Source organism: Typopeltis vanoorti, chromosome 11, assembly GCF_054136105.1.
Source record: "Typopeltis vanoorti isolate ZY-2024b chromosome 11, IOZ_Tvanoo_1.0, whole genome shotgun sequence".
In the NCBI taxonomy this organism is placed as follows: domain Eukaryota; kingdom Metazoa; phylum Arthropoda; class Arachnida; order Uropygi; family Thelyphonidae; genus Typopeltis; species Typopeltis vanoorti.
This window is the reverse complement of record NC_143559.1, coordinates 102,896,763-102,914,706: the sequence shown is the minus strand read 5'-3', so window position 1 is coordinate 102,914,706 and position 17,944 is coordinate 102,896,763. Positions and strand designations below refer to the sequence as shown.

The 17,944-nt window shown below is 34.8% G+C and overlaps 1 protein-coding gene across 2 annotated transcripts in view; it reads left to right on the top strand.

Annotated features, from left to right (window-relative positions):
* Nucleotides 1–17,944, top strand: part of LOC150101887 (peroxisomal acyl-coenzyme A oxidase 3-like) — a 240,026-nt gene that overhangs the window by 206,113 nt on the left and 15,969 nt on the right. For both annotated transcript variants that reach the window (XM_090400298.1, XM_090400297.1), the window contains 2 exons: nucleotides 10,720–10,874; nucleotides 12,535–12,667. In XM_090400298.1, the coding sequence (XP_090256424.1) occupies nucleotides 10,720–10,874; nucleotides 12,535–12,667 (288 nt within the window). The remainder of the gene's footprint in view (nucleotides 1–10,719; nucleotides 10,875–12,534; nucleotides 12,668–17,944) is intronic.

The window sequence follows — 17,944 nt, the reverse complement described above, 5'->3', positions numbered from 1 at the left end:
CTGAATAATCAAAAATTGGGACAAAGGATTAATTCTATTCAGGAACAACTATCTTTGATTGTAGGCAGAGAATGTTGTGCTTTGGCAAGGAAATAAAATTGTACATTATAACTTTAAGGCAAAACTGAAGAAATGTGAGATTTAATTTGTTTGTACAGAGTCAAATAGAGAAATTTATATAAGATTATAATTTAATTAGAGTATCCCATTTTATGTATTGTATGAATGCAAGTTGAATGTAAGCCAAAGTCCAAGGGTCACACTTTAGCCGTCTAGAATAGTGTATGGCCTAAGAGAAAGAGAAATTATAAGGAAAATGAAGCGAGAACGCATTCTTGGAAGAGCGGCAGCACACGTGGGTGAGTGCCGTGTGGTAAAAAATGTAGCTAAGCGCGTGAATCGCCGAGAAAAAAGGGAAGAGTATAAGGGTCAAGCTCCCCTCCCACACGTGGCTTCTTGGTTCCTGTTTCCTGCGCTCGTGGACGTTGGCCAGCGCTCTCTGCCAACGTGAAGTTTCTGGGTCGGCCGTAGAAGTCGTGAAAGGCCTATCGATGTTTGCGAGGAAAGGTTAGCTATCTCTTCATAACAGAGTAGCTATGCCATATCGAGTGACTGGTAATCCAGATGTGTGCCCGCGGTACCAGAAAAAGTCCAGAACGGCACATAGCCTTATCGACTCGGGGAACCAGGCCGTGCTGTTATCGTAAGTGACCTGGAGAATTGCAGAACAAAGGTGCCTTGATGTTCAGACAAGGCTGAGGATAGAACAGAAAGTCATTCCATGGGACGGTAACGTAAAAATGTTAAAGTATCTGAATTCCTATTAAAGATTTGTGTGAACTCTATAGGTTAGTTTGTGTATGGACATGCTGTAGAAAACTTTAGAGATTATCCCAATTTGGCAGTGACCTGTCCCTGTTTTGAAGAATGTCTCCCAGAAGGGATCTGTATTTGAGATAACTGAGATATATTGTGTGATATGTGTAGATACCAGAGAATGATTGAAGATAATGTTAAATTAAGTCTGAAGTTTGTATGTTTATAGAAATACTCTGGGGATCTAGTTATTATGCATGTATACTTGTGTTAGTAATGATATCAGAATTTTACTAGGAAAGTGATTATGTTAACCATGTACTTTAATTTTCTCATGTATATCTTTTAAACCTAAATAAATATGTTTTATAAGCATTCGCCTGAATCTAGCCTGATTTGTGAATTCAAATGGCCACTCATAAAATTATTATCGAACCTAGCAGGAGAGATATATGAATATAAGTTGATTTTTTAGACCACGACTGCATGCAAAGACAAAGCGAATTGAAATTAGTTGAATTAGTGTTAGAAAGTTTATTACTGTGTATTACTTTAAGAGAGCCACCTTGGATAAGAGTCTCATCTATCCTATATATTGGCTGGCGTAGCAAAATATAAATTTGTCAATATTTAACAGGCAGACTGTCTCAGGGGGTATATTTTAAGGCCTTGTCCCATACTTAGACAAAGCCCTTATGAGTGAAAGAATTACACGTGACTAAACTTAAGAGCGGCCTGAATTTTAGTTTGTATAAGGATAGAAGGGAAATAACTGTGTATGAGTGAGTAGTGGAACATACAAATATATATAGATAGTAAAAGGTAATAAACAAGAAAAGGGTACGCAACAAATGGCACAGCTGATAGGATAATGATAGAAGAGATTGAAGTAAGAAATGATATAATGGTCCTGCACTACCTGTGGGATCAGTTAGACTTGCATCAATTGCAGGCGCAAACTTGACTTTTAGTCTGTTTGCTTACTTGGGAAATGGAGTAAAACCAGGTTTAAAATTGCTTGGTATCTTTAACATATTTATACCCAAGGTAAAAATACTTTCTACATTTATATCTCCTCCAGAGATTTTTATTTAATAAGGTTAAAACACCTTATGGTAACTTGTTTTGGCGAAATACTTACAAGCTCTGTATTGCTAAATCTTGGTATTTCTATTTCTAGCCTAGCTCCCACTGACGAGACCTCAATAAAGGTCGAAACCGGTCTGGGTAGTGGCCCCTTGCCTTTAATACAAAACATCATACATCCCCTTCTTGGTGATGTGTTTTGGCATTAAGGGTAAATATCAAGATTAGTGATCGGAGCTTGTTCCACCTTTGCCACGAGTTGCCCTGGTCCTGCACCACCTGTGGGATTAGTTAGACTTGCATCAATTGCAGGCGCAAACTTGACTTTTAGTCTGTTTGCTTACTTGGGAAATGGAGTAAAACCAGGTTTAAAATTGCTTGGTATCTTTAACATATTTATACCCAAGGTAAAAATACTTTCTACATATATATATATATATATATATATATATATATATATATATAATAAATGGGAAGTAAAGGCATTATAACACCACATAACAAAAACACTTTGAGATTTCCTTTTACCTTTTCCTTTTACTCTTTGGCTAATTTCTTCTTATAATCTGATTGTGCCTTCCTTACCATGCTGGTCACCTTTCTTTTCCTGATCTTTATACTGTTCATGAGTTAGTCACCTTTTTCCCTATGCAGCATTTTCTTTTTTGCAGCTCATGCTTAATGATTCTACTCATCCATGCAACCCCTACCTGATTTACCCTCTTGACCTTGGATATGTAGTGTGATATTGCTTACTGTAGATATCCCTTGATTAACCCCCATGCACTGCGAGCATCTTTCCCTTGCAAAACTTTATGCCATTATACTGCTTCGAGGTGCCTCCTAAGTGTACACTGATTTTCAAAACCTAAGGACAAACAGTATTTCTGAAGATTACAACTGCAAATTCAGATGAATCAGCTTGTGGCCCCCTTTGTGCAATTCGAAAATCTGATTTTGAGCAGAAAGGTACACAATCAGATTTTCGAATTGCACAAAGGGGGGTATCACTCAACTGGATAAAAGGCTGCGCTAAGTGAATTGTGTTTGAAGGAAGCTCTTTTCATGAAGGAATAAAATTGCAAACTTGGATGTCTTGTAATATCCCACAGCCATAATCTAGATCAGGGGTCGGCAACCCGTGGACCGCATGCAGCCCAGACATGCACTTTTTGAGGCCCATAAAAGGTTTACCGTACTTACATGGCATGTTGCGCGTATGTTGAATTATTTAAATAACACATTTTATGATATGAATAATAAATTCAAAATAATTTTTATGCCTATACTTCTTGATATGCCATGTAACTTGGCGCAAGTCAACCGTGTGAGTCATCATGAGTGGGGATAACAAAGGCGACTTCATCCGACAATAACCGAGATTTTAGCACACCTGTAAAGTCGCCAACTATGTCTGTTGAAGAAACATATGTTGGAAGAATACATCATTATACATGTTGCAGATCTGCATCTACAGTTGGATGGCAAACACAAAAGGAAACTTTTGTTGGCATCATTGAAGATTTACAAACGGGATTTTCAACAAGATTTGTGGATTTTCATAAAAATAGCATCGAAATGCGATTATTTTTGAACCCTTTTAATGGCAACATTGATGACGTACCAAACCAACTACAGATGGAAGTTTTGGAATTACAATACAAATGTAATCGCATTTGCCACCAAATTGCCAGCTCATCATCTTCTTTGCGAAACATTAAAGAACGCATTTTCGTTAGAAAATATTCAAAACTTTTATCGATGCTTACCAAAAAATATGAAGGATTAATCAGTTTCGCAAAGAAGATGATAGTCGCATTTGGAAGGACATACATTTGCGAACAAGCATTTTCTGCCACGAGTTTTAGAAAAAATAAATTTCTTCTTGACTGACTGATGAACATTTGCATGCTTCAATTCGAATTTGCACCTCAAGTTATAAAGTGGATATAGATAATTTGGCTAAGGGAAAACAATCACATTAAGCAGGGAGACACACATATTGTGATGCATAAACTGTATAACTTTGTTTTTATGTGATAATTTTTCATTGAGTTTCATTTTCATGCCTGGTGCTCTAAATATTTCTGTTTTTTTAAGGTAGGTATTCCTGGAAAAATTTCCACGTTACCCCTCTAAACAAAACTGGCTAAATAGCCATAAAAATAACAAGCTGTGTTTTTTTTTTAAGATCATCATCATCATGCATATTAGGCCTAGTATGGCCTGTTCCGGCCTTAGAAGTCATCGTTGAATCGTTTAAGAGGACGTCCTGGTTTTCTTTTTCCTGGTGGCTTGTACTTTAAAGGCTTGTTTTGGTAATCTTTCTGTTTTCATTCTTTGAATGTGTTCCATCCATTTATGTTTATATTTTTTTAATTTTTTCTATTACTGGTTCTTAGTTTAATTCTTTCATAATTTCTTCTTTTCTTTTGTGATCAAATAGGGTATACTTTGTAGTTTTTCTCATAAACGTCATTTCTGCTGTGGTTAATCTTTGTCTTTTTGTTTTATTGTCCAGATTTCGCTTCCATACATTAAGACTGGTAGGGCTAATGTATTGTATACTTTTAGTCTGGTTTGTTTTTGAACTAGGTTTGGTTTAAATATAGAATTAATTACACCTGTTATTTTTAAATATTTTGCAATTTTTACGTTTATATCTTTTTCATTTTCATATGTGATTACATCCTAGGTAATTAAATGACTTCACCTGTTCTAAGATCTTGTTATCTATTACTATTTTTGTTCTTGCTGGATCTTGTCCTTTAAAGGCCATAGTTTTTTATTTTTCTGTTGATATTATCATATCATAACCTTTTGGATATCTTATTTAGATCTAAAATAGCTTTCTGTAGTTTATCTTCAGAATTTGTAATTATTATTTGGTCGTCGGCAAAGAAGAGAGTGTTTAAGTTAACTGCAGGAGAAAGTTTAATTCCTTGATGTAAATTTTTATTCCATTTTATTATTATTTCATTTAAGTAGATATTAAAAAGCGTTGCTGAGAGGGGACATCCCTGTCGGATCCCTTGGTTTATCTCTCTCGTATATGATAGCTCGTTTTCTTTTTTTTAAGATTGATATAATAAAAATTGATAACTTAAGTAATTTTTTCACTCACTTTTCTCTTAATTAAACGCTTGTGGCCCCATTATTAAAAATAAAAGCTGAATGTGGCCCACGAGTCAGAAAAGGTTGCCGATCCCTGATCTAGATGATTTCATGTGGGAAAGAATTATTGGAAAACTTGAAGGAGGCTGCAGAATTACTGCTATTGCTAGAGAGTGTGGAATCTCACATAGCATTCTATCCACACTCTGGTTAGCGTTTCAAATGAAATGTGTTCCAGACGTTTGCTTAGAGGTCACCCTTGCTCTACACAGAGTATGAAGACAGATTTTTGGTTATGACAACAAAACATAATCGACACACCACAGCAGTTCAGCTTGCAAGTCAGCTCCATTCATGCACAGGTACATGGATATCACAACAAACTGTGGCAAAATGTCTGTGACAAGTAGTCCTACATGTTCAAAGGTTGTAGTTTGCATCCCTCTATCCACAGCTCATCATAGAGCATGTTTTCAGTACTGTTGTATCTATAAAAATTGGACAAGACCACAACGGGCTAATGTATTCTTTACAGATGGGAGTTCTTTTAGTCTTTCCTCCGATTCTTGATGACACTTGATCCAGCGTGAAAGTGGTATGCTGCTTAATGTTGCAAGGATGATTTTGAAAAGGATAGATATGGTGGTACTAGGGTCATTGTGTGGGGAGGCATCATGCTTAATGGACACACCAAGCAAGTGCTGGATAAAGAGACTATGACTGGTGAATGATATTGCAATGAAGTTCTTCAATGTCATGTTCGATTGTTGTAGGGTGCTGTAGTTGAAGAATTCATTTTTATGGATGACAATGCTTCAACACATCATACATTAGCAGTGGGGATATTTCAGGAGACCGAGGATATTAATCGAATCGAGTGCCAGCACGCTCACCAGATCTCAATCCCATAGAACACATTTGGGACTCAATAGGGAGATCCTGAACCACTCCTGAATCACTTGGTGCTAAGCATGGTACAGCAATATGAGAGCTGCATCTCAGTTTGGGGTGGACATATTCCATACTGAAATGTCTCTCTGCATTCTTTTCTGTAAGCACAGTACATTAATTCCTTAGCTACATCCTTAGGAAATTTGTGACTTTTGCCAAAAAGTTATTGCAATTTAATTTGGACGAAATTTATAACACATTTTTTGTGTAATATAATTTATTAGTATGCTGGTAAATTTATGTCCACATTTGTAGTCATGGAACTTTTTTCATATACTGGTAAAAATGGAGTTCATCCTTAGCTTTTGGACGCCGGTGTAGTTCCACACACACATATATCTTTCTTAACTGGAATTTCTATGTTTTGCTACCTCCCGACTCAAGACCACATGATTACTTTCCCCAATTGGAGGTAATATAGCCACATCTGCTTTCAAGATGATAAAGGTTATAATATATTTCAGAGACAGGAGAGCATGAAGTTCATATGCAGAAATATTAGGAGGAGGGCATTTGGTCTTAAATGGAACAGAAGCCAGGCCACTTTAAAGCATCTTTTAACATTAATTTTTATGGCTATTTTGCCTATTTTGTTTTAGGAGTACCCTTTGTATAATGTCATTGGCTTTTTACTCAATTTATTTAAGGCATTATTGATATTTTAGATACATAAATAAATGAAAAATATATGGAAGGAATAATTTTGGATATACCTTTGTAGGATGTTCAAGCTTGTCTTCTTTTGGAGCAGCATCAGGCATATGATGATAAACATTTATATAACACTGGAGATACGACTGAAAGGAAATGTGGGGATAGGAAAATATGGGAGCTAGAATTGCAGATGAAACAAAGGTATGTGAATTAAAAACAGTGTTTCCAAGGATGGACTATAAATTCTTTGGGAAAAAAGGAGAAAGAACATTTTTAAGGGAAAGGAGAGGATAGAATATGAATCAAGATTAGGGGTGTGAGCCATTTCGACCAAGTGTCATCTTTGGAGCTCATGGGAAAAGTGGAGGCTATGTCATGTCGGCTTAGTGTTTGTTTTTGTCTTGGGCTTATCTGTGTTTTTTTCCATTTGTCGGAATCTTGACCTAATTTTCATGTTATGGAGCTTCCAACTCCCAGATTATATAGGGGGCAGTGAACATTTATGGAATTTTTTTTTTTCACATTTTATGGCTATTGTTTCTCATATTCTTAGCATTGTTTCATTTTCCTGTATGTCTACTATGATGGCTTTGTCGAATTTGTGGGGTATGTTGCTGTTCAAGAGTGCAGGCTGCTATTTCTGTTTCCAAGTATTTTCTTTCTCTTTTGGTTATTACATTTCTTATTGCTTGAGTGTTGTGGGATTGGTATATTGCAGTCACGGAAGTGTTCCTGTTGTCTTGCCCATAAAGATCTGATCATGGGACATTGTGTAGGTGATGTCTACACAATTCTAACGTCACCTACACTGATTTCCTGGCGAATACATCGGGCGCCTTGTTTAACCGGGTGACTTCTGTCATGTTGTACCATCATTTTACATTGTGGTTTAAGCCAATAAGAATACAATTTGGTCAGCTAAATACCAAATTGCCAGCCCATCCTCTTTCGTTCAATATCCAGGTAGATACCTAACAGAGTGCATATGAGAAGGTGAGGAATTGACATTAGGTCATAGGCCCCATTCAGTTCTCCACATTCCTTAAACTTCAGCAATCATTCACAATTCTCCATGGAAAAAACCTCTTGTTCCCGCCCACCATTTTATGAAAAACCTCTTCAACATTAATCCAATAACAACTTGTATGTCTCAAATTGCATTTATAAATTAAACATGACAAGAAGTTATATTCTTCATTTAATCCTTTATCCAAGTGTAAGCAAACATAGTTTGCACATGAAGCAACTTCACGACTGCACAACACATATATAAAGGCTAATGGCTTCACATCACTCGCCTTAGTATCCCATAATGCAAAGCACATATCCTTACGAATATGTATAATGCTATGCATTATGGGGAGGGTCACTACCCAGACCGGTTTCAACCTTTATTGAGGTCTCATCTGTCAGATCCAGACCAAAAGTGATACCAAGATTGAAGTAATGCAGAAGTCATATTTCCATATGCAAGTCAAAAGGTATCACACCTTATTACTAAAATACTCTGGATTACAGAGATGTTGAAAGTTTTTCCACTTGTATTATACTATAAATACATGTCCATAAGGACATGTATTTACTAAAAAATACATCTTTGTAAGGATGTATGCTTTGCATTATGGGATATTAAGGCAAGTGATGTGAAGTCATTAGCATCTACACAAGTTGCCCATTCTGGGTGGCACTTCGTGCAAATTTTTATTACACTTCGATAAAAGATTAACCCAAGAATATAATTACGTGGCATCTTTGATTTATAGTATAACCAAGTGAAAAAACTTTCAGCATCTATCTCTGTTCCAGAGTATTTTAGTAATAAGTTGTGACACCTTTTGGCTACTTGTATATAAAAATATGACTTTGTAATTACATCAACTTTGGTGTCACTTTTGGGTCTAGCTCCCACTGATGTGCTTTTGCACAGAAGTGACTCCTTTCCATGAGATGTGAGTGGCTCTTCTTGGGGATAGGTTTTTGCCTGGTGGGGATGAGTCTACCATTGGGCAGAGCCACCGCTGAGGGTTCCCTCTCCAAGCAAGCAGGTCTGTCACTGAGCGGAACCACTGCTGAGTAAAATGATCCTTTGGGTTGCTCACACTTGCTGAGTTTAGAGTGATCTTGGGGATCGCTTGTGTTTCTGGAGACTTCCCTTCTATTATTATAGTGAAACTGGTCTGGGTAGTGATCCTTCCCATGTTATGTATTATGGGAGTTGGATAGTTGCCCAGTTGTGAAGTTACTTCATGTGCAAAACTTTGTTTGCTTACACTTGGTTAAAGGATTGAACCAGAATATAATTTCTTGGCATCTTTAATTTATAGTATAACCAAGTGGAAAAACTTACAAATTGCATAATCTCAACTTTTCTTCATAATCGACATTCCAGAAATCAGAAATTATTTTGGTCAATTGCTTCTGGAACCTCTCCAACACATCTTCATCCTTTTGAAAAGCAGGTGACCAAATCTGTTCACAGTAGTCCATATGTGGCCTAATCAGAGCCTTTTGCAATGAAACCAGAATCTTCTTACTTCTACAAGCCAGTGTCTTCCACATCATTCCTAGAATTTGTTGCATTATTGTCACAATTTTGGCAGTATGTTCTCTAAGTTTCTTATTTCTTCCGCCTTCAACAATATATTACCAAGAGTAAATTCTACATCCCATCTTTGTTTTCCAAATTTTAAAACCCTACATTTTACAAAATTGAACTGGCATGCATCTCCACTCCCATGCCCACTCACTCAGTCTATTCAGACCACAACATCTGCTCTACTTCTCATAGTTTGTCTCAACTTTGCATCGTCTGGTACCAACTGCATATCCCCATTCAAATCATTCTGAATCAATGGCCTCAAAACAGACCCCTGAGGCACACCACTAAATTACACCTATATCAAACAGCCAATCTTCAGTCCAGCACACTAGTCTAATATCCAACCCCATCTGCTCTAGTTTGACTATCAACTTATCATGCAGTAATCTATCAAAATCATGTGCAAAGTCTAAATATACTACTGTTTATCCATTTTCCACATCCAATGCTGCTGTCACCTTATTGTAATGAGATTTAATGTAATAATTTTTTTATATACCGTAAACTCGATTTAATGGACTATTAGGGGCTAAAGGTTGTCCGTAAAATCGAAAGTATGTTTAATCGCGAATCTTAGGAATAGTATTGAAAATAAAACACTTTCGGTGGTACAGTATTAATACATTTTAATCAGAACATTTTTACGTAAATAGCATTTTACTGAGGATTGGACTTGAAGAAAGCATCAAGTTTCAGTTGCTTTCCACCATTAATAATTAATGATCGAAAATGTTCGTAATAAGCAATCACCTCTGAATCTGAAGATGCGCTTATGAATGAAAGGATGTCCTCCATTTGTTCTGTAACCACCGATAGTTTCGGGCCAGCTGGAACCTCTTCTTCTTCCTCATTGTCAACCTCCTGATCGCTCCTTAGAACATCTTTATCAATCTCTTTCTGGCTGAGAATTTGGTAGCCTAGGTCGCATCAAAGTTTCATGGAAATCAGAGGTTTCAAAACCTCTGAAATCGTATTCTGGTTCACTCCTAATCAGTAACTGGGTCCAGCCATTACCAATGCTGTAGTCTTTATCTCCTTCCAAGCAGCAGCAAAATTAAAGATGGCTTCCGATTAACCATCATATTATTTATTTATTTTTATTAATTATTTCATAAATTAATATCTGTATTTATTTGTCAAATTATGTCCGTTAAATCCAAAGTCTGTTGAATCGAGAGTTTACTGTATATAATTTGGAAATTCTGCTCCTAGACCGAACATGAAACTTTTCAAACCTTACTTCAGGGCTCAAGTATGTGAGTCATTTGTCTCATATTAGTCAATGAAATACATTTCCTCCCTAAAGACATTTACACTGTTCACTGTAATATAATAGTATAAAGAAAACCAGCATTATCAGAGGTTTAAGATAAAGGGTTGAAACTTGAATCTAGAAACATAAACCTAAGAGATTGATATTTAGTGAAACAGAATTACTGAAGAAATTTAAAACTTTTTAGTATCACCCCAACTAACATAATATTTCTATATTTTATTAGCATTATTAAAAGCATTTCAATGGTTAGTGTGCTACCTACTGAAAGAAAGTGCATGTAGATTTGAAGATCATCTTCAACAAGGAAATGATCCATTTACTGCTACCAACAACTCTCAAGTATTTTATTGTCACACGTTAGCCCAGGTCTTTTTCCAAGTAAGTCAACAGTACCTAATTCAAATATTTTGTGCAAGTCATATTTTAATAGCACATTAAAGAAATACCATTTCAAGATTAATTATAAATTTATACCTAAGATTTTTCCAACTACTTTTTTTTTTAATGTTTTTAGTGATGTATAATATTCTAAAAATCATCTACTGTATACAGGATTTGCATTTTCCACTTTTACCTATGCATCTCTTTTAGGTTACTGAATACCCTAGCATTCCGACCATGTTTACTTTTGTCACCTGCATTTTTTAATATCATGTTACTTTATATTACTAAACAGTATTCGTACTTTTTATGAGCTCTCCTCTTGTTAGCTCTGACCATAACCTCATCCCTTTCTACAGAATATTCTTTGCCACACCATTCTCAGTCTTTGCATCCTTTGTAACTATGATGGTTGGGTTGATTACTGGCTGGCTGAAGGATAGCAACTTTAATCTCCAAACCAACAAGTTATGAGTTCATCCATAACCCATAACTTATGTTATGAGTTATGGATGAATTCATAACACAAGTGGATATTTGTACATATCTTTAGGTTGGTGCCTGATTTTTGTTGTCTAGTGTGAGACTATCATCTTGCATAATGGCCTGAAGTGACTTTATAAAAAGTGCCATGTTTTGTTAATCATGTTAGGGTTAGAAAAGGATTCCTGCCTTTTCTCACCCTTAGTCTGCCTACAGTACTAAAATGCACAACAAATTTACAACAGCTTCTCATTGGTGGGATTCACATTAAAAAAGAAAAAATTCTATCCCCAATTTCCATGATCTGATTACTGTTCTGCTCTCCTAATCCAGATACTTCCTTGAACTGAACAACTAATTTAGAAATACCTCTGGCTCTGATATGTGTATACATGTAATCATGGTGATAAAAAAATAACCAATAGTTTATCACCAAGCATAATAGGTATTTCAGAATGAATAGTTCATGCCATTCTCAGTTAATATCAGCAAGTCCTGAAGCAAAACAAGGTTGAATATAACAACTGGCTAAACTCATAGAAAATGCTACATGCCACAAATGTATTATCAGAATAAAATAGAAATACATAATAGAAAAACAAAGATAGAGAGAGAAAAAATAGAGAAAGGGAGAAAGAAAAAAGATAATGAACATAGTTCATAACGAGAATCTTCCAAAGTTTTGATATGATTAGCCCATCATTCTGATTTAAGATTGAGCCAAGGAAAAAAACTGGATAGTTTGTTATCAGATGGTACTTTCTCAATATCATAGAAATTTGTTTTGAAATACTTGCAGTATATGGAATTGAAACTCTTCTCTCAGTTGTGTAGTAAGTGAAGATCATATTCATTTATCTTTAGGACTGTACCTGACTAATTCTCTGTATTATTTGTTTGCTATGCTTTTATCTATTGAAATTTTATCTATAACTTATTTCGTGAAGATTTTATAAAATAGAACTAATTGATATTTGAAATGGAATTCACAGATAAATATACAAGAATGTTGTTTGAACTCTTTACAAGGGTCCCGCAATCTGTCTGAAGGATTGGATTAATGAGAAAATATTAGGCATGTTTAATATATGAAAATAGAATGGTTACCTTTTTTTATTTAGCATGTGTCTTGCACGAATTATGTAAAGAAGTTATCTTAAATTTATTTTGTTAGTACACATCACTGCAGAAATTTTATGAATTGACTAAAAGAACCGAAGATAAACAGTTATCAGTGGTGTTGAATAAGCTGGGTCTGCTGTATGGAATGTGGAGTCTTGAAAAGCATCTTGGCATAATGTATGCAGGTAAGAAGAAAGAGAATTTAGACTTAAATGCTGGTTTGCACTCATAATAGAGTTTAATGGAATAATTACAGTACAAAGAGAAAAATTAAAAGCAGGTTTAATCTGTTCTATATTTCATCTCTTTCATAGGGATATCTTCAAGAATATGATGTAAAAATTACTTAGGCCTCCTCCCCAACATCTAAGGCTAGCCAGCAGTACCCATAGAGGGGTGCCCCATAAGACTTTAGTCTTCATTTAGTCCAATTTCATTTCTTCCACTTACTATTTCTTGTGTGTATTGTTGCAATTTTAACATTGTATTATTCCTGAAGATGGGGTCTGTGACAGAAATGAAATATTGAAACAATTAAACATGCTATTTAATTATTTCTCTTTGTGTGCTGTAATTGTTGCATTAAACCGTATCATGATAGAGAGAGAGAGAGGGAGGGAGAAATTATAATATGGTGAAGGTGTGATTGAGTGCGGTGATAATGTTTTATTGTTAAAAAATTTTTGTGTATGATTTGAGTGTAGATTTTTTTTCCCAACAAAAGTAACAGAATATTCATTTGTTTTACAGATTCGGAGCATATTAACTGTCTATCAAAAAAAAAAAAATATATATATATATATATAACACATGTAGTTTTATTTATATATATATATATATATATATATACAGGTATCCCTTGCTTAACATGGGATTTGATTAACACAGCGAAATTAATTGCAGCAATCCCTTGATATATGCGGCAAGAGTTTTGATTAATGCGCCTTTAACCCTGCAGAGCTCGCAGCTGATCTGACAGATACATGGAAAATGTTTAATATAAATATTCTTACACAATTCAGTGTATTGCTTGGAGGTCATGAGTGGCTGTGCATTCATATGTTACGAGTGATATTCTGCACTGTTTTTCGCTGTCAGTTTGGTTTAGCACGTGTTATGTAAAGGTTTGTGTATTTGACAGTAAATTATATCTGAGAGATATACCACAACCTCTGATGTCAGTATAGTATGGTTTGGTTGTTTTTTTTTTTTTTTTTTTTTGTTCAATAATTTCTAGATTGTAACAGAAAATAAATAAACCATCATGTATTACTGAAATAGAGAGCCGTGGGTTTATTTATCATGCATGTTCTCTAGGAGATGTGCTTTACATTATGGAAAATACTAAGGAAAGTGATCTGGAGCTTACTCCACCTTTACTACGAGTTGCCCTTAAGGTTGCTTATGCCTGCATCCGCGGAAACTTTTAGTTCTATATATTTGGCACGAAACTTTTGTAGTTTCTATATTCGGCTATGAAATAATGTTGGATTCAATATCCGCTTAATTTAACATAAAGAAAAAACAGTGTCTTTTCTTTATGTTTTATATTGCTTGTTTGCAGGGTCTGGAGAGTCATTTTGCTTGTTATCATAGAATTTATGCCGTTAAGAAAAAAACTAAAACTGATCAAACGACTCTTGATAACTTCTTTTGATAAAAAATTGCAATAAATAATGTAGGTACAAGTATTTATTAAACATTTACTTTGCATTCATTTTTTATCTTTCCTTATAAAATGACTCATTAATACAGTAATCGATCATGAACGAATTGTAATTTTTATCATTGATTATTAGATTTGATTAACGCGATTTTGATATACGCGGTAACATTGAGGGATTAATTAACCATGTTAATCGAGGGATACCTGTATATGTATAAGACTACACTATCTCACACACACACACATATTTTGTTTGTTTGTTTTTGTCTGCTGCTTTCATTTCATGTGAATAGTATGAAACAGATGCACCTTCTTGCATCTGGATGACCTATTTCACAATTTAATGTTCTCTAATATTCATGCCTATTCAGTATGTTATCTTAAAAAAAATAAATAAACTGCTATGCTAAGCATTTCAAGCATATCTGATTTCCTTTATTTTTTTCTTTTTTGGTGAAGGATGTTAATCATGTTTAGACTTTCTTATATAGTGAAACCTGTGGAATATTCATAATTATAAATTCACACGTATGCCACAGTAATTAACTTTTTAATAATATGTAAATATTTCGTCTTAAGTATCATAAGACATCATTACAGTTATTGAACAACAATAGGAATTACATTTTAAAAATACATTAGTGCACATACATTGGAATCCCTTTATATATACAGTAGCATGTCATCATCATCATCATCAAATTTCTGCCATGTACCCTCAAAGGGGGGAATATACAGGATATGATAGTACTACATGAAAAATTTACATCATTACTAACTTCCTATCTACAATTTTCTTCCAAATCAGTCTGTTACTTGTCAAGACTCCAAGATTATCATATCTTGGATTTCCTATCATCAAAGGCACTTTTTACCATATCAATCCACCTATATCTTGGTCTTCCTCTGGGTCGTTTTCCTGCCAACCTGGCAGAGAACACTTGTTTTGCTAATCTTTCCTCACCCATTCTGTTTATGTGACCATACCACCCAAGATTAGCTCTGCTAAGGCATTCCTGGATGCTGACAATGTCAAGTTCTTTCTTAACATCCTTGTTTTTAATATGATATTGCCATTGATGCTATCTGTTCATGCCCCTAATCTTTCTCAGGACTCTCATATCTGCAGTCTCTAGTCTTTGGTCAAGTGTTTTATTTCTGACCCAGCTCTCAGATCCATAAGTTAAAACTGGTTTGAACACTGTCTTGTATACAGCTAATTTAGTGGTCCGACTAATTTCTCTCTTATTCCATATGAATTTATTCAATTGACTTCCTACCATACCAGCTTTGTTGATTCTGTTGTCTATTTCCGTATTTGATTTACCATCTTCACTAAAAATTGTGCCTACGTAGCTGAAATGTTTTACTTGTTCCACAGGTTTTCCATTCGCAACGCAGTTGACATTTTCAATGCTTCTGCCTATTTTCTTTGTCTTTGTCATGTTTAAGGACTAAATACTATTGAGCTGTAAAGTTATATTTTAATTAAATTAAAATATAACTGATACATTTATTTTATACATTTGAGAATAACAATTTCCCAAATTGTTATTCTCAAATGTCTATTTCCGTATTTGATTTACCATCTTCACTAAAAATTGTGCCTACGTAGCTGAAATGTTTTACTTGTTCCACAGGTTTTCCATTCGCAACGCAGTTGACATTTTCAATGCTTCTGCTTATTTTCTTTGTCTTTGTCATGTTTAAGGACTAAATACTATTGAGCTGTAAAGTTATATTTTAATTAAATTAAAATATAACTGTTACATTTATTTTATACATTTGAGAATAACAATTTCCCAAATTTTTGGGATAGTGAGACAGTCATTACAGTTAAGATTGGGTCTGTGCTTTAAGGCTTCAGCACTTTCTTTATACAAATGCTTACGTTTATATATTGATCAATGTAGTAGCTTGGTGTGTTGCCACTGGATTCTATGGTTGGCATTTTCAGCTCCATGTTGTGTGAGATTCGTTAAGATGGATATGTAGGCATAGGTTTCTGTGGTTGAGCAGTTCATAAGAAAGATTCCGGTAATTGGACCACGTGTTTATTAAGATAAATAACAATAAAAAACAAACCCGATAAGTTTCGTAAGTCGTTTGACTTACGTCTTCAGGGGTTAAAGGTAACTAAAAGTTTAAACACAAGAAATTACTCGAAATAGTTCATTCTATGCAGTTGTGGCCGTCTAACTGTTCATTAAATGAAATATCCAAATGCAGATTCAGTGCAATGCTAAGTTTGAACAATGCTGTCATGTTCACGTTGTCCGAGGTCTGACTTGGGTACCTTCTCCAAAAGACAAACTCTCCCCACATCTCTGGGAAAAAACCATGTATCGAAAAATGTACCCAAGTCAGACCTCGGACAATGTGAATGTGAACAACAGAACGTGACAGCATCCAGCACTGTTCACACTTAGCATTGCATTGAATCTGCATTTGGATATTTCATTTAATGAACAGTTAGACAGCCACAATTGCATAGAATGAACTATTTTGAGTAATTTCTCATTTCTTGTGTTTAAACTTTTAGTTACCTTTGACCCCCTGAAGATGTAAGTCAAACGACTTACAAAACTTGTCGGGTTTGTTTTTTATTGTTATTTATCTTAATAAACATGTGGTCCAATTACCGGAATCTTTCTTAAGATGGAAATGATCTTGATATTCAGAGATTCGTTTATTTGCAAATCTTCCTGTTTGTCCATAGCAAGACAAGTTACAAGAACATGGCACTTTTTGTATATGCCAGGTAGCATCATTGGTGAGAGTTTTTCTTTTGGAGAAGGTAACAAATTGTGAATTTGGTTTATAGGTAGCAAGGAGTTTGTATTTCCTCAAAATTTTTGATAAATGTTCAGAGATGCCTTTGATATAAGGTATAGGAGTCCTGTGTGCTTCTTCTTGTATAGGTTGATGTTTTGGAGGGTGGCTAATAATTTTTTTGAGTTATTATTGGATTAAGTCCATTTAGTAAGGCTGTGTCTTTAATAATTTCCAATTCTTGTTTCAAATTTCTTCAGAGGAACAAAATTTGTATAATGCTGTATTTTTGAGATGGATGGTGAGCCAGTGTATGGTGGATATAATGACCTGAAAAGTGTAATAGACAGAAGTGGAAATGGAACCGTCTTTATTATGTTGGATATGTTCATCGAGAAAGGAAATACCTTGCAATGATTCCTTTTCTAGTATGAATTTGATGTGAGGATGTAGATTGTTGATATTATTTAGAAATGAGTAAAGTTCTTGTGCAGTGTGACTCCAGACTGCATAGACATCATAAATATCAACCTAGACGAGAAGCCCACAAAACTCCTATACCATATATCAAAGGCATCTCTGAATGTTTATAAAAAATTTTGAAGAAATACAAACTCGCCGCTACCTATAAACCAAATTCACAATTTGTTACCTTCTCCAAAAGACAAACTCTCCCCGCATCTCTGGAAAACCATCTATCGAAAAAAACAACTTTTGCAGGTCATTATATCCACAATACACTGGCTCACCATCCATCTCAAAAATACAGCATCATAAAATCTTTGGTATCCAGAGCACACACATTTTGTTCCTCTGAAGAATTTTTAAAACAAGAATTAGAAATGATTAAAGATAAAAATGATCAACCTAGACAAGAAGAAGCACACAGAACTCCTATACCTTATATCAAAGGCATCTTTGAACATTTATCAAAAATTTTTAAGAAATACAAACTCGTTGCTACCTATAAACTAAATTCACAATTTGTTACCTTCTCTAAAAGACAAACTGTCATCAATGATGC